Raw genomic sequence first — 17,870 nt, forward strand, 5'->3', positions numbered from 1 at the left:
TTTTTTTTTTTTTGCCGGCGGTCTCAAGTTCATCCCCTCCTGGTCACAGTGTGAGGACCATCTTCTTGAACGCCGCGTCGGCTCGAGAGCCGCCATCTCAAAAAAATCCCGCCGCTTCTCGCGCCGAATTTGATGCCTTCGGGCTTCGTGTTTTTCCTCGGTACGTCCTCCCGCTCTACCAACCGTCACGTATTGTCCGACGGCCGGGTTCCAACGCTCCCGCCGCGGTGAGCGTTGGTCCACCAGGTCGGAGCTCTCGCTGTGACACAGTAATTGTCACACAGGACGGTGTGTATCCTCCGGTATTCCGCAAGAAGGTCGACTGCAGACTGAAACTTGTCGGACGTCTCTGTCCGTGGCCGTGATTGACAGGTGACCCGGTCCAGGTTCAACCCTGGAATGCCCCCGGTCCTCCTGTGTTAATCATTACGATGATGGTTTGTTAAGCCTCTTAATTCGAACCACGATTTCCAACCGGGTCTTTGCTACATGGCTTTGGCACGCTGGACTCATTTTCCATCCCCCCTCCTCAAACACACACACACACACACACACACACACACATTGAGACTCCCAGCTGAAAGGTCCGACTCCAGCGTGTTTAATTCTCTCCCATGTCCCTGAATGCCCCTCGCTGGGTCAAGTGTGTATTTTTTTTTTTTTTTTTTTTTTTTTTTTTTTCCAGCAGGCCGGTCCGACTTCAACGCTTCAGGGGAACTTTATCCTCGTGTTCAAATGTGGCTGAGCGAAACCGAGGTTTTTAGAGAAGTCTGCCGTTGGTTCACGTCTGCTAAGACTTGATAAACGTACGTGATAGTAAGGAGAAATAAACGTGACACGGGGAGATGCAGATGGACGAAGGCCTGGGTGCCGTGTGACGCCGATAAAATGGGATTCCTTCGTTTTTCCTCATTAAAATGCCTCCCCGGCGTCGCGGCGGCGTCCTCTCCGCCGTGAGTCAGCGGCGGCGGATCGCCATCTCACCCCAGTTCTCATTTCATTTTATTTTCTTCTCTCCTTTTTGTCTCGCACTTCCCCAGATGAGGAGGACGACGGGAAAACTCCGACTCAGCCCCTGTTGAGAAAAGGCAGGAGATCCACTTTCTCATGGGTTGCCTCGAAACCTCGCCCTTCTCTTTCTCTCTCTCCTTTTCAGTTTGATTCCTCCCCGATTCCTTCGCTCACCCCTCTGAAGGACGTTCACGTAAACCCCTCGTCCTGCGCCGCTCACTCTGCAGGCTATTTTAAGTTCCCCTTGTATTAACACACTGTCCCCCTTGCTGTCTGTCTCCTGTCCCCCTCCACCCCGCCTAGCTTTTTTGGAAAATAACTTTCTTCTCCTCTCTTTCTCCCAACCGCTGTCCTGTCTTCTCTCCTCTCCAGCTTGTAGCTCGAGCCCGGTGTGATTTCTATGTGCCTTCTTCTTTAGCCGTAGTTCTTGGAGTGTTTTTTTTTGTTTTTTCCTGTCGTGTGCCGGCGCTTTGGGTTCCTCTCTCCTTCGCCCGCGGTGGGAGTTTAGTCTGTCGGCTCTCTTTCCAGGATCAAAAAACGCTTGTTTTTCACGATTCCAGCCAATCCTGAGCTCCTCGCAGCTTTTCTCCCCCGCCCTTATTTGTTTGCTGTCCGACGCGTGACGGTGTTTCCTCTGCGCTCGCCCGGCCCAAACATCACAGAAAGATGTTTTAGCAACCGGGCAAAAAAAAAAAAAGTGATAAAATAGAAGCATTAAGATCGGCCTCTGCGTCCTGTAGCCGAGATCTCGACCTTTTTGCCTTTCGCAAGCACTCAAACTCAAGAAATCTGTCCTGACACACACAAAAAAAAAAAGAAAGAATACCAGGGTCATAAGACTCAACGTGATTCCTGTAATGAAGTTTGAGTATCTGATGAGAATTGTTTTTTTTTTTTTTTCTATTTCAGCTTTATTAAAATTTCATGACTATGATTTCCGTTTGATTAGCAAGAAAACCCAATGACCAGGATTCATTCATTTAATGATGAAATTCAAATTAAAGGTAAAATCAACAACAGTTGTTTTGATGCTTGTTTGAAATGCGTATAATCGTGAACACGCCGCCTATTCCGAGCGGCACATGGATCCCGATAAAGATAAAATAAAAAGCCCAGGAGTGAAGGAGATTTATTCTTCTTTATTTTTATGTATTTATTCGGACAGAACCTTGAGGAAACACCGTTCACCACCGTGACACTGACGTTTGCTAACTTACCTTTCTTGGAAATGTTCAACTCGCCCAGGTGTATTTTTCACAAATACATTAATATATATGAATACACACACACACACACACACCAGAAGCTTGACTTTGTGCTGAGCCAGAAAAGAAAAACTGCATGATGGAAGCTGTTTTGTTTTTCTTCTCTTTTCTTTTTTTTTTCCCTTTTTACTTATTTGCCGTCCTGTAAACAAATTGTCCGTCTTTTGTGGGTGTGTTCGTGCTCGGCCGGCGCCACCGCAGATAAGAAGAGCCCGACCATGCCGCTCAACGTGTCCGACCAGAGGCTGCTGGAGGCCAGCCAGCAGTTCCAGCAGAAGCAGGGGAAGGGAACAGTGGACGTCTGGTGGTTGTTTGACGACGGAGGTGAGGGTTTCGGCGGGTCCCAGAATCACCTTCACATCGGAGGACTATTTCTATTTATCACCGTGACACGAACGTCACGAGCACGGGAGGGACGTGACCGGTTAGAAGCAGCGGTCAAATAAGGCGTGAATTCCAAAATTTCAATTTGATGGCAAAAAAAAAATGTTTTCTGCTTCTAGAAATACCACGAAAGTCTCTGGATTGAGTGATTGATTTTAATTAGGATTGTAAATACACACACTCTAGTGCTCCTTAGCCACACATTCATGTGTTGATTGGCAGCACTGACAGCGGCAGTCTGTCCGCCACTCCTTTCTCAATCGGCCGGCGCTCAGTTTTTTGGGGCCGGCGGGATTTTAAGGACACAATCACGGTCCAGGGCCAGTTTTTAAGATACTTGACGGGTGACACTTTGAATCCCATCAGCTGCTCCGCCGTGGACAGCTGAGGCCGCCTCGGGCCGAGTTTTACACATTTGGGGTGTGAAAACCATATTCAGTGGGAACAGGAAGTGACAAGGTCCTAAAGACTGCGATTAAAGTCCTCATGACCTGCATTTGTCAAACACGTGGGTTGAACAGCTTGATAGGCTAGATATTCCAAGAGGAGTCATGACTCCGTGTAAAACACGCGCTGCTGGAAAGATTTCATAGGGGTTTGGACACACACACACTCCTCGATTCTTTGAGCGACTGGTCAACATTGGGACGTGTCCACCAGGTCTGACGTTGCTGATCCCCTACCTGCTGACCAACAAGAAGAGGTGGAAGGACTGCAAGATCCGCGTCTTCATCGGCGGCAAGATCAACAGGATCGACCACGATCGCAGAGCGTAAGCGCCACACACACACACACACACACTCATACAGAGGCTTCAAGTTAGAAGGTGCGCATCATTAATCTTATCCATTGATTTACAGACCAACTGGTCGCTTTCTAAAATACCCGGTCCTGATTTATTGACCGTCCCGACACGCTTTCTATACAAACCATAAAAACATTGACCCGGCCGATACCGAGCCCCCTCGGATCCCCTCCCCTCTCCCGCCCCCCGTGCAGGAACAGCGCGGGGCCAGACATAACAAAGCTCGGTCCAATGAAAGGAGCTGTCCAGCTCGGGGGGGGCAGAGTGCAGTCGTCTGCTCTTCTGTTCAGCTGCTGCTGACAGCGTGTCACGCACATTGTTTGTCTGCGGCCGCCGGCACGTTACTATTTGTTTACACGCCGGAGATTAGACGGTCACACCCGTGATGTCTCCGATGCAGTTCTTTTAATTTGAAGACCCATTCATTTGACATGACGGGAACGGAGGGGACGACGAAAATCAATCACACCAAAAGGCACATTTTAAAGCTAATGGGGGAAAAAATACACGGATAAAACAGTAGCGATTGGTCTCATCCGTGTTGTCCTCCTCAGTAACTTGAGCGGAACCGTCGCCATTAGCCTTTGTTAATTATTAACTTCTTGTTGAAGCCAATCCTGGCGGCGGTGCTGATGCTCCAGATGTGTTGCCGAAACATGTTTGACAAGTGCCTCTCTGCTCGTTCCACGATAAAACAGATCCCACATCGGTTTTAGAGCTTAGAGCCGGGATGTGTTTTTGTATGAGGGTTTTACACCATAAGCCAAGAATTGGTGATTTGAGTGGAACTGAGTATGTAGCAGTCCCACTTTTATTGCGGGGGGTTACATTCCAGAACCAGACGCGATAAAAATGAAAAAACACGAAGTGGTGACCATATTTTTATTATTCATATATATTTTTAAAGCTTTGTGACCATCCTTCACCCTCTTAACCTTTCCCACGTTCTTATTAGCCTGGTTAGCATCTTCCTCTGCCGCTTAGGTTCAGTGCCAAATGCCTTAGAAGATGCAGAAAGTTTGGACATCACAGCAGGGGTTGAATTAAATTAAAAACCTTTACAGATAATTCACACCAACACAACACAGCAGACTAACACGATGAGTGTCAATGTGAAATGGAAAAGGCAATGCCGAATGCGTGCTGTGCAAAGAAGGATGCTACGGTCACTGAGCCAATCAGAGCAGAGGATTCAGAACACCATGGTCTGGTTGGTCGCCACCTTAGAAAACGCTCATGTCACCATAAAAATAATTTTACTCAGATGTACTAAAACACCCGTGGTACAGCAACAAAAACCTCCTCTCTACATTAGGTTATAAAATAAAAAATCTGCAATACTGCGAGGGACGACTATTCACTTTATCTCCAGCAAATAAAGTAAGAAGAAATCTCAATAAAAACGCATTGCAACTTTGTAAACTTCTTCACAATGGGAAAATAAAGAAAATGATGTTGAAAAGGGCTGTTTAAAAAAAAAAAAAAAGAAAAGAAAATTTAAACTAAAAAAAATTGTTATTAATTATAAGCTCTCCACAGCCTGGACCCTGTCTCTGCACTGAACACACACCTGACACTCAATCTGACCATTTTTGCATAATCCTGAACCTTTGAAACACGCAGATTTTTACCATAAAGGCATCTCTGTCACTCACTCACACACACTTTCACACACACACACACACTCTCTCTCTCTTCTTTCTGTCCCTCTCTCATTGTCCCGCACAGCTGCCTCCCCGCCACCTTTTGTTGTATAAAATTAGCTCGGCGGTGCTAGCGTCCCCACCCTTTCATCTCTGTGTGCGAGCCCATGCCTCTATGTGCTTTCAAACCCCCCCCAGGTTTGTTTACCGCGGACGATTTCAAGGGCCGTCTGACATTTCAGCGCTTCTCCACCCCCCACCCCCACCCCTCCCCCAGCGGTGTTTTCATCTGACCTAAAATAATGAGTTTTTGGTCGCTGGGTTGTGCCTGCGGGGGTCGACAGCGGCCGTGGCGTGAAACCAAACCCGTTTGTGAACCGCGGTTCCTCACAGTTAAAGGGAAAAGTCAGTGCATCTCAACCAAAGTTGCTTAGAACCATAACTGTTTTTTTTTTTTTCATTTTGCCGTTTTTTTTTTTTTTTTTGTTTTTTTTTTGGCTCAAGAAGAGGAATACAGTGCAACCTCAGTTTACATTCGCGAACCGAATCCGTTTTTCCCCATTTAATCAATGTAAATCCCATTGTTTGTCAGCCCCCAAAAACATACTGCACTTTTTTTTTTGCCCTTTTTCATCTGTTTTGGGGGGGGGGGGGGGGAAGGAATTTCAGATTTATTATTACTGTATTTCTGGTGTTCTTTCTCCTCTTGCTAGCACTTTCTTTCACTAAATCCGCAAAAGTAAAGGCTTCTTGCAAATGATACCTTCACTAATGCTATTTTCAGCAAGCTTTCATTCTCCAAACTTACTAACTTTTCTACTTCTAAGACTTGAAACCTTTTTGTTACTCTAGCAGGCCCTATAGCCACTTATCTACCGCATCTTTGTTCAGGATTGTACAGATGGTTGACTTGGTCGTGGTGCTCGGTTAGATCTGTCATATGAACATCGCTGTCGTGTTGAGCTGTTATTTCCTTCCTCAAATTGACTGTAATTCTTAACTTCTTCTTAACACTCGTAAGTGTTTTTGGGAGCCCTAATGAGGGCTAGCTTACATGAAAAAAAAACATTTATGAACGATGTAAATAACACAGAAGGCCACACACGACTGCCAGCTAAGTTATAACGCTACACGGAAGAAATCCCAGGAGTTTGTTTATCTGTGTGTTTGTGCACTGAGGCTTGTTTGCAGCTCGATTCAAAATTTAATTAAACTCCATTCCTTTGCCAATTTGTTTGTGATTGTTACGTTGTTAAGCCGAGGTTCTACTGTGCACACTTTGCCGATCCCAGGCTAAAAAGATAGCGGTCATTTTGTGGCCAAATCACAGATAATCTTGAATCTGATGGGTTTTTTTGTTTTCATTGCTTTTCGTGGCTGCCAGCTTTTCCGAAACCGGCGTTTTGAGGTCGGCCTTGAATGAGATTTGAGCAAAGAGGAAATGACCCCGATGAGCTGCATTCTGAGGCCCTACCTGTCTCCACGCTCGGGCTATTTCAAGCCGACCTCAGGGATGACCCCGGGCTCTTATCTCCGCTCGCAGCACGCTGAATTTCCAAATACCTCGCAGCTGTTTTTCAGCTTTTACCCTCTTTGTTTTTTTTTTTTTGTTTTTTTTTTTCTTTCCATTTCCTGTGCAGGATGGCGACGCTGCTGAGCAAGTTCAGGATAGACTTCTCAGACATCACCGTGCTGGGAGACATAAACACCAAGCCAAAGAAGGAGCAGTAAGTCCTCAATAAACTATAAGCTCCGTCTCACGGCCCGGACGTCTTTTGTTTTCCCCCCGATCTTTCCGGTCTTAGAATAACGTCATTCAACAAAAGCCGCCGTCGTCCTACAGAAACGTACGATGATTAAAAAAACAATAACTCCGACATAGTTCGGCGCCCGTCTCTCTCGAGGCCGGACGCCAGAACGCCTCTGGCCGCCCGCCGTCTGGAGCTCGCCGGAGTAATGAAAAGATTTTGTCTTTTTATTTTTGTTTTCCAAAAGTGAAGTCATAACTGCCATCAGCTGTGTTCACGTCGGTTCAAGAACGGCCGTGATTCCGTCTGCGGAGCGCGTCTGAAAGCGTCGCCAAGTGTGTTTGACCAATGGATGACAGACACACACACACACACACGCGGTTGTGTTTGTTTGTCGTTCATCTGTTTGTGGCGTGTTCCCACGTCACGACTCCATTAGCCAGAGATCAATAACATCTAGCCGATGGATTCAATCTACTGCTTAATCAGCATCAGCCATTTGTTTTTTTGTTTTTTTACATTGTTGACCTTTTCAGTTATTTCACAGTCAAAAGCACAGGAGTTAATTTAACCTTTCATTTCTTGACCAATTCAGAACAGTTGATAGCGGTTTTATTTTTCTCCTCTTAGCTTGCAGAGGACTCCAAGTCGTGCTGTTCCGGGTGGTTTTCGATGTTAAATAGGAGGCGGTTTGAATCTTCATGTTTCTTCATAGACTCTGATTGCTTGTCTTCGGTTCCACTGACTTTTTGAGACATCAATTTCACGGTGTGTGTGTGAGTGTGTGTGTGTGTGTGTGGGCTGTGTGACATTTAATGAACATCTGGTGTTCCGGGTGCGGGTGTGAGGCTCCTGCTGGGCTTCCTGGAGTTTAATGTCATGTTTTTATGATGATCTCTGGCAAAGGTTAAGGTGCCGTCTGGCTTTTAGTCGCAAAAGTGAAGGAATTCAGGAGTTCAGTTTGTAGTTTAATACCAGTATTTTATGAAAGAGCCAGTAACATTTCTGCTTTGTGAATTTTGAAATGCAACCAAATGATGCTTCTCGCGCAGCGTGACGGCCTTTGAGGAGATGATCGAGCCGTACCGACTGAAGGAGGACGACATGGAGCAGGAGGCGGCCGAGAGGCTGAAGAACAGCGAGCCCTGGAGGATCACGGACAACGAGCTGGAGCTTTACCGTGCCAAGGTCCGTCACGCCGGCTCGCATTTGTGTCTACGGCTAACGCTTTGCTAAGTGGTCGAAGCCCTGCGGACGCATTTGGCCCCCGGAATCGGACCGTAAGGCACCGGTGAGCCTGCGGGGGCCGGCACTCACTTTGTTTCTGCTTCTGCTCCACAGACCAACCGTCAGATCAGACTCAACGAACTGCTGAAGGAGCATTCAAACACAGCCAACCTCATCGTCATGTAAGTGTACGCCTGACACATGTGTGTGTGTGTGTGTGTGTGTGTGTTTGTATGCAAAACACCCAATCAGAAATTAGACTTGAGTTCATAACGTTTGTTTAAAAAAAAAAAACAATGAAATGGAATTTAATCCGTCCTCTGGCCCCATCTAGTGGTTGTATCTGGATAGGTTTTATCCTTTGGAGGAAATCGTCTTCAGGTTTTTTTACACCCTTGTTCGTCGGGGTTTTTTACGGCATTATGCGTGTGTATGGGCTTGTCAGTTCCATGTTTTAAGCCCCCACAGTTGTATTTGAATATTTTTTGGGATTAAGAATAAACTACTTGTTTTTGTCTTTATTAGAGAGCCGGGAATTACTTTCCAAACCCCCGTGAACTTCTGTGTGATTCTACATAATGAATTCACAATTGGAATACTTTCCCGTGTTCCCATCCAATGCAAAGCTTAATCTCAACTTGAAGTATAATTTCAAGAATTGATTTTTCAAGGATTTATTTCTGTTTCATTTGAGCCAGTAATCTGCATAAAGTGAAGCAATCCACCCCTTGTATATTCGTCTTTTCATCCATAAATCAAAACGGGAGCAGGATTTAGACCCACGCGAGTGAAGAAGTGTTCCTTTCAGCCTCCTCCGTCTTCTATCATGTCTGAAATACCCGCTCTGCTCTCGTCCTCCTGCAGATGTCTCAGATTAGTGAGAATAAAGAAAAAAAAAAAGAAACAATGGACGATTGAAGGCGGTGTCTCCGGCATTGAAAATGTGCGTCAGCCACAAAGATAGACAAGAACTTCTGTGATTGCGTGTAATCACCGGTCGCCACTCGCATTGTTGCGAGCGTCTCCGCTGGAAATGAATGAACAGATGGCGTCCGAGGCCGAGGCCACTCCGTTTTCATTCTGCCGCAGCCTCGTTCTAATATTAGAGGGGCGCGGCGGCGTTGGCCGAGGCGTCGGCACATAAGGAATCATCGGGGAAAAAAAATGACAAAACACCAGGGTCCTTCTCTATTGAATGTCCAGGATGAGTCAGACAATGGCCTCGTAAGCCACCCGCTGATAGGGGTTTTAAAGGACGCTATTATTAAGCAGGTAAACAGTTTATGCTGCTTGTTCTTCATAGCGTTGGGCATTTTCATCTGAGTCAGAATTCGTCCCGCGAAGCGGCGATTTATTCAACTGTCGGTGTTGCTCAGCTCTCTATTTGCACGTTCAAAGCTGCGCTCAACTTTAACTCGCACATTTTGCTAATACTGTTTACATTTTCATATTGTTTCGCATTTCCCTGCGCCGTTTACATTTATCATTTATGTACGCCACCGTGCATTTGACAAGTGGAACCTTGAAATGGGCTTTTCCCCTTTTCCCCCCTGCAGGAGCCTGCCGTTGGCCAGGAAGGGCGCCGTGTCCAGCGCTCTGTACATGGCCTGGCTGGAGGTGTTGTCCAAGGAGCTGCCGCCCATCCTCCTGGTGCGTGGCAACCACCAGAGCGTCCTGACTTTCTACTCTTAAGAAAAAAAAAAAAAAAACAAACAAAAACATCCACGGAGAATCTTCACACCTTTCTGCCTCTGGGAGCAGACCCACGTATAAATACATCCCAGTTCCAGTCCTAATCCTAACGGTGCACCACACACACTCCAGAGACGCTCGAAAACACAGCCATGATGAGAAACGGAAGCCGACAGCCCGAGTAAAGATAAAGGAGGTGATACTGGAAGACGCCCCGCATACGATGGAGGAGCGTGAGGGTCGGGGCGGTTGTAAGGTTGCCCGCTCTGCTCCTTACTTTCTATTTATTCCACATCGTCTGTTTTCTTTCTCTCTCTCTCTCTCTCTCTGCCCCCCCCCCGTAAGCTCTCGACTTCTCCTCACGTCCTCGTGACAACTTTTACGTCAAATTAATTTTCTCTCAGGCTCCAAAAGTGGCGGGGGACCACCTCGATGTCACCCGCGTGGCATTTCACCCCTAACCCCTCCCAACCCCGTTTGGTCGTGTTTTGCGATGCAGCAATAATCAACCCGTTGTTTTCCCCGGAGTTCGGAGAGAGAGAGTCACGCAGAATGCTTTGCAACACCCTTTGAAGCCTTATGGATGTGCCTTCCAGTTGAATCGGATCATTAATCTCGACATTGATAATATTATATTGGCGGATACTAGCTAGTTTTATTGCGTTTTTAAATTTGATTCCTTCTTAGTTGACACATTGTATTTGTGCGAGTGAGCTGCATGAATATAAACGAAGGGTGTCCCACTGATGGCATGAAGACTCTTCTTTCTCTCCTTCCCCTCCTCCCTTCCCTCGGGCCATTTTTCTTTTCTTCACCTTTAAGTCTTCCTTTTTAAAAGCTGTTGAATATTAACGATGCCTCAACTCCTCAACACAAGACACAATCTAGCTTTCAGGCCGAGTGCCTAGAAAATGTGTATATGGGTCTTAAGTTTAAGATCTTGCTGGTTTTTGTTTTTTTGTTTTTTTTTTTGTTTTTGTTTTCCACCCAATTATGTGAAGCTAGTTTTCCATTAGCGGGAGGGGGGGCTAGCTCTCCAGTTTAGCTGCTGATAGACTAAATGAAGTGTTTTCTTCTGTTTCTATGTTCACATGTACGGTTCTTCCCCTGGGAACAAAAACAAAAAAAAAAAAAAAAGAAAAAGAAAAAATACTATCCAACAAGCTAGTAAACCTTGCCTTAATGCTAGAACTAACGATTGTCCTGAGTTCTTTTTCTCTTGTAAGCCATACTGGCTGGACGGTTCTGTGGGTGAATGAAGCTAGCGATCCATCGTGACAACGTGTATTCGGCAATTCCGTACTGTATATGCATCCTACCTTTTCTTTCTCACCGTCCGCCTGTTCGTCGTCGCTTACAGTCAGGTGTTCGCCGGGTCAAGCGCATTTAAACCCTTTTTTTTTTTTTTTTTTTTGTCGTTTTTCCGTCTTTACCCGGATGTGCGGGGATGGACTGCGGGGCCCCGGTGAGGGCGGAGGGTCGCCGACCCACCGCACACTGGAAGACTCGCAGGCAGGACGAATGTGATATCTAGAATGTGTCGAGGCCGAGCGAAAATACACCTCTATGCATATGAGCTTGTGTTGCATACGTACTTGTAATAATAACAATAATAATAATAATAAAAGTCCACCGCTCCTTCATTTGAAGGGATCTTCGTGCCTCCGTTCATCCGAGGGGCCCCCAAGGCACTCTTGTAAGGGTCCCCTTCAGAAAAAGGTCACCCAGAAAAAGACATGTATTGAATAGGTCACGTTGATTTCCTGTTTAATCGTTACTGTGTGCTAAAAGAAAAATAAATTAAAAACCTGTTACTGAAGTACAGTTTCTACTTGTTTAATGAGGAAACTTGTAGCTTATTCTACCGGTGTATTAAGGCTGAACACAAAGTGACTCTTGGAAGTAAAAGTTCTGGTGAAAGATGTGAAGGTTGCCTCATTTGCCTCAAGCTATATGAAGAGATTTTCCTTTTTAATGAGTAAAAAGTTCAAGCTTATCCAGGGGCTTGTTTAATTTAAAAAAATGCTGAGTTTAAACAAAACGGAGGGGTTTTTTGGAGGGGGAAAGCGTAGGTTGCGACAATCTCAAAGCCTAGAGGTTGGTTAGCAAGATGGCTAGCATGCTAACCGTTGACAGGGATTAACCAATCAACGCCTAGCATGCTAATGTACGGAAACAAGGCAAAATAATCCTGTGACAGGATTTTTGTGTTCAGTCTAAATCTGGTAGAAAAATCTTGTCAATGTGGTTTTCTTGACTATTATTGGATGTATGGGCTGTGACATGAACAGAAAAACCTCTGCTAGCTATGCAGTCGCAGCAGAGCGAGACACTGTCCATACAAGCTAATCGGGCTAATGGACACGAGTTTGGGGAAAAACTGCCACAAAACCATGGAATAAAACAGGGTTCTCCTTATTTGTAATGTGTTTATTTCTTTTTCTCCCAAAAATACTACGGTTCCAGCATGTCATTCTACTGTATTCTGAATTTTACTGTATGCAATTTCAAAAGAGGAATGTGATGCTTAGCTTAGTGGAATGTATTGTATAATAGCAAACGTTAGCGGCTAGCATACAAAGTTGTTTTCTTCTCTGTGTACTCGCTCTGTTCGCAGTATAATTCATCAGCACTGCAATATGAAGATGAAAACTAATATATTCTGCTTTTTTCCCCAAATAGTTAATCTTTTGGAGAAACTGGTTTATTTATTTTAATGGTCGCCTGCGGAGCTTGTCATTTGCGGCGCTGTTATTAAATCGGTCCGGGTAAATAGACGTAAATCGCTCTTGACTGATTTTTCAGAGCATAAAACGGACCACTAAAATAACAAATTCAGTGCAAAAGGAAATTTGAAATCCTCTTGTCAGTGGAGGTTTGCTCGCTGCTGATTTATGCTGCATTAGTTGCATCTGTACCTGATAAGAACTTGCCAAGTGGGTGATCATTGACACACACACACACACACACACACACACACACACACACACACACGCACATACACACACCCGTGGACAGACATATCCTCCCATTTCTGTCTTATCTCAAAAAACATCCGTCTGGACATGAAGAGGTGGCGTTCCCGTCCCCGGGGCCTCGGAAACCAAATTTAGGATGTTCAGTACATTTCGAATCTGAAGGTCTAAAAAACAGTAACTTTTGAATACTTGAACTGTTAGCAATTTTTTTTTTTTTTTTTTTTCTCTCAAATCTCTGTAGACACTAATCTGACCAGACGTTGGTTGAAGTTTTTTTTTTTTTTCTTTTCGTTTTTTTTTCCTTGTCCTAAATTCCTGGTCATTTTCTTGTAACATTCTTGTTTTTATTCATTCGTTATCCATACTGTTTACCCTGCTACAGGCGATGATGTATAGATTCTAGTTTAATGTAACAGCTGCACATTCCCATATTTCTAAAGCATCAAGGATGACAAACAAAAAAGCTGAGTCTTTTGGATAATGGAAACAAGAACTGATTTATAAAGCAAGCAAAATAGTTGAGGGAAACAATGTGGTTGTAAAAATAGCAAAACAAACCAATAAATAAATAGACACAGTTTGCAGGAGACCACAAGACCTTATTACACAATTATCGAAAGTATGACCAAAGCTTACAAAAATGTTTAAAACTTTCAGCATATTCATATTAATCATATTTAAGGATTTGATAAACAATTGCCGTTTCCATGGTTACCCCTAGCTTGAAGTGTGACAATTGAAATCTCCCCCAGCTGGATGTTGTTTTTGTTTTATTTTTTGTTTCGTTTTTGGGAATGCTCACCAAAACCAATGTTGAGTCAAACAATCTGTTAAAGAATTGCATCACTGTCTGTTGTTACAAAATAATAATTTCAACTGTTAACAAAATATTTGTGAGGGGGTTTTTCCCAACATGTGGATCCAGCGGGATGGGGAATCCACATCCGGGGGGCCCAAATGTCAGTGCGCAGTTAGAAGAGTTCACCACTAGGGGGCGCTGTGGTGCATGATCACAATCAGGGGGCTGGTTATCATCTGCTGTGAAACACACACACACACCCTCACGAAGCAGTCACATCACACATACACACACACACACACACACACACACACACACACACACACACACACACCGAAACAGATCTCTCTATATTTGTATATTAAAAACAAACTATGTAAGCCTATATATACACACTTATAAATGTATCAATACGACCTGGACGAGCTTTTGACTTCAGTAGTTTCGCTCAAAGGGACTCCGGTCGATATTTTACAGCCAAATAAAAGTGTTAGTGTTGTTTTTCCCCCTCATTACTGTCCGGATATATAGACTCAAGCCTGACTCCCGACCCTACCGCTGAACAAACCAAATGTCACCCGCACCCCCCGCCGCCTCGCCGGTCGCTCTGAATCACTGTTTTGTCTTTGTTTTGGTCTAAACCCTTTCCCACCCACGGTTCTCATGGCGAAGCCGCGGTAACGTGTAAAAACACAGCCTGTCGATCCGGACTGTCGCTTTTTCGTCTGCATTACAAACAGGACCTAATCTGTCATAACTATTTTGTAATTTTATCTAATCAAAATGTAGGGAGGTGAATCATGTTGAAATTGAATAGGGAGAGAAGAATTTTTCTTTTTTTTCTTTTTCTTTCAGTGCTTTGGTTTTGGATGTTAAGTTAATTTGCATGTACTTTCATTTAAAAAAGAAAAGAATTGTGTCTCCTTCTCCTCTGTCATCCATGTATTTCTATCCTTTCAATGCCTTCTGAAGACACAAACAGCCACCCGTTTCCTGCTTTCACGCTGACGCGGATGGAAAGGACCCAGCCGGTTGAAGCAGTAATGTTTTGATACGCTGTACTGTTCACAGTCACAGATGTGCTTTTTCTAACATTTTAACATTTATGATTACCAATACTTTGTACATCTTTATTGAAATAAATAAACCGAATGAATGAAATCAGCCCCTTCCTGCTCTGTCCTGTTCCTTCTCAGGTCTCGTTCTGACCAAAACAACCGGCTAGGGGTGAATAAATAGGATTTAATACGTTAAATAATAATTTGTAATCAAACCCGATCGTTTTCTCACGTCGTTTCTGTGCAGCGGCTCCGTTGGAAAACCAATATCTTTAAATGTCTCGAGGTGAACGTTTCTGACCCGCGTCACCTATGTTGCCATGGAGACAGAGATGCACAAATAAAGCAATATCGAATGATATATTTGACAATTCAGCTCCATCAGGCGAACGAGTCTGACGTGACTTCGGGAAAGTGTAGGTATTTTCCCGGGAGCCAGAGGAGCTCCTCGTCCACGCCGACCCCATCCTCAGGCCTCGCTTCTCAGAAGCACCACGGGCACGATGATGACAACGAGAACGGCGCACACAGATAAACCGATGGCGGAGATGAGTTTGCAGAGCCGTCTCCTCCTCTGCTCTGCCTCCTTCTTCTTCAGCAAAGAGTCAAATCCTGGAGTGTAGAGATCCTCCAGCCAAAAGTCCAGATCCTTGGGGGTCTTCTCCTCCTCCTGCAGGGACGGCAACAAGAACGTAGATACCTGAACCGAGCGTTGTGTTTTCTTACTTCTTTTTTTTTTTTTACTCGTTTTCTAATCATTTTGAGTATTTCTCAATATATTTCACTGATCCCCTGATAATTTTGAATTTTCAATTATGTTGATAAAGTTCGATACCAGTTTATACAACCACAATTTATTAAATAGCCTTGAATTTTCTTAATTCTTTTTATCATTTCTTGATACTTTTGAATATTTCATTTTTCATTTTTTTTAAATTACATTTTAAAGTTGAAGTTTAATATTAGGGTCTCAAATATATTTATTTTAAAAAACATTGCATTTTCTTATTACTCTTTACCAATCACTTGATAATTTTGTATATTTTAAGGTTGATAAAGTTTGAGTGTATGGAATTAATTTTTTGAATAGTACAGTTTTCCTAATGCTTTTTATTAATTATGTGATCATTTTTTAATACTTGCTTTATATTTTTTTTACTAATTACCTGATAATTGTGATTGTTTGCTTGATATTTTTTTTACAAATATTCTGACTTCTTTGAAATTTCAATTATATTTTAAAGTTGACAATTTTTTTTTACAAATGACCTGATCTTTTTAAAAATGATCTTCATGTTTTCTGCTAATTACTTGATCATTCTGAGTATTTTTGTAGTGTTTCTTTATCCTTGTTTCCTGATCATTTGTAATTTGTAATCCTTTTTTTAAATTTGATCAAATTTTATACCAGTTCATACAAATACAATATTTAAATAGCCTTGAATTTGGCATCACAGCGCAAAGCCCCTGAGTTTGACTTTTTTTGTTTAACAGCCTTGAACATTTGAAATATTTTTTTTCATTTCCTGATTATGCTGAATATTTTCAGATTATGTTTTTTACAAATTAACTGAAGCTTTAGAATCTTCTGTTAATTTTTTTTTCCATATAACCTGTTCATTTTGAGTTTCTAAAAAAATTTTAAACTTTGATTTCAAAATATACAAATACATTTTTTAAATCGCTTTGGATTTGAATCACTTTGAATATATTCTTAACATTTTCTACTAATAACCTGATCATTTTGAGTTTTTGGTCCAATATTATTTTACAAAATAACCTGATAAATATGAAGTTTCAATTGTACAAATAATATTTGATATCTGCATATACAAATATATTTTTTCAAATACCCTTGAATTTTTTTTAATACTTTTTATGAATCGCCTGACAATGTTGAATTTTTTTTTAAATGAACCATGTTTTTAATAATTATCTGATAATCTTTTATATATTCTAAAACTTTTTTTGCAAATTACCTGATCATTTTGAATTTTTAATTATATTTTAAAGTTGATAAACTTTGATATCAGGATATACAAAAACATATGTTTTCTTTAACAGCATTAAATTTTCTTACATACATTACATTTTACTAATTTCCTGATCATTTTGAATATTTTCACACTATATTTTTACAAATTACCCAATAATTTTGAATATATACAATTAATGCAAAAGTATTAAGAAAATTCAATGCTATTCAAAAAAAATTTTCCAAATACTCAAACTTTTTCAACTTGAAAATATAAGCAAACATTCAAAATAATCAGGAAATTAGTTTGAAAAATTGATTCATATTTTTTACTAATGACCAAATAATTTTGAGTATCTTCTTTGTATATATTTTTTTCTAGTTACCTGATCATTTTAGATATTGTCTGAATATATTTGACAAATTACCCGATAATTTTGAATTTTCAATCGTATATTTAACATTGATAGTTTTATATCAATATGTACAAAAAGATATTTTTTCTTGAACAGCTTTGAATTTTCTTATCTACAATACATTTTACCAATTACCCAAACATTTTGAGTTTTAACTTGAATTTTTAGTTGAATGCTCTGAGATATTTTCCTCACTTCTTCTTTCATTCGGTGACTTTTTGTGTGTGTTTAAATTCTTGCTGATATATATCTTTCTTTACAATGTTTTTTTCAACCGTGAGGGGCAGAAAACAGAAGCTGGCTGGGATTTTTGCGTTAAAATCGGTCCCTGACATTTTGCCTCCCTCTCTTGTTTCTGTGCCTGCGGGACAGCAGGGCAATAACAGACTGTCTGAAGATGGAGGCCGGATAACGTCAACAAATCTGGCGTTGGTCTTGAATCTAATCTAATAAAACGGTCCGCACATATCGGGTTTAGCCTCTGTACGTCCGGCGTTTGTCGCTTTGCACCGAACCCGTTCGTCCGTCCGCCTCCATCACATCCGACAACCTCCCGGTACCTTCAAGAAGCTCGCCAGGTTGCCGTGGATCGTTTGTGTGTCAAACTCCTGGACGGTCCAGGACGGCTTGGACTGGTCGGCGCCCGCCTCGCCGTCCGTCAGCCTCGCGTCGGCGTACAGGGGGTTCCTCTTGATGGTGGACGTGAGGGTGAGCGGCGTGATGTGCTTGTCCAGGCGTCCGTCCACGAACGCCACGGGGCTCCTCGGCGACGGCGGCGACCCGCTGCCGGCCGTCCTTCGGTGCTCCAGAACTTTCTGTCAGCACGGCAGGGATAAAGAAATTAATTTTACCGGGATTTAAATATTCAT

General features: G+C 42.8%; 2 protein-coding genes across 3 annotated transcripts in view; one reads left to right on the forward strand and one right to left on the reverse strand.

The window, feature by feature from the left end:
* The window catches only part of slc12a2 (solute carrier family 12 member 2), a 50,181-nt gene extending 40,379 nt beyond the window's left edge, over window positions 1–9,802 (forward strand). Inside the window, exons 21-27 of one of the 2 annotated variants that reach the window (XM_086170597.1) lie at window positions 1,041–1,088; window positions 2,478–2,600; window positions 3,321–3,432; window positions 6,749–6,835; window positions 7,909–8,044; window positions 8,198–8,265; window positions 9,640–9,802. In XM_086170597.1, the coding sequence (XP_086026723.1) occupies window positions 1,041–1,088; window positions 2,478–2,600; window positions 3,321–3,432; window positions 6,749–6,835; window positions 7,909–8,044; window positions 8,198–8,265; window positions 9,640–9,775 (710 nt within the window). In that variant the 3' untranslated portion in view covers window positions 9,776–9,802. The remainder of the gene's footprint in view (window positions 1–1,040; window positions 1,089–2,477; window positions 2,601–3,320; window positions 3,433–6,748; window positions 6,836–7,908; window positions 8,045–8,197; window positions 8,266–9,639) is intronic. The other variant, XM_086170599.1, reaches the window with a different exon arrangement.
* Window positions 9,803–13,231: 3,429 nt separating this feature from the next.
* minar2 (membrane integral NOTCH2 associated receptor 2) overlaps window positions 13,232–17,870 on the reverse strand; it is a 5,801-nt gene continuing 1,162 nt past the window's right edge. The window contains exons 2-3 of the mRNA XM_086170600.1: window positions 17,562–17,816; window positions 13,232–15,280 (exon numbers count right to left, since the gene is read on the reverse strand). Coding sequence (XP_086026726.1) covers window positions 15,080–15,280; window positions 17,562–17,816 — 456 coding nt within the window. The 3' untranslated portion in view covers window positions 13,232–15,079. The remainder of the gene's footprint in view (window positions 15,281–17,561; window positions 17,817–17,870) is intronic.

The sequence above is a fragment of the Fistularia commersonii genome, chromosome 23, assembly GCF_037954325.1.
Source record: "Fistularia commersonii isolate RoL2024-O1a breed Wild chromosome 23, RoL_Fcom_v1.0, whole genome shotgun sequence".
Lineage (NCBI taxonomy): Eukaryota > Metazoa > Chordata > Actinopteri > Syngnathiformes > Fistulariidae > Fistularia > Fistularia commersonii.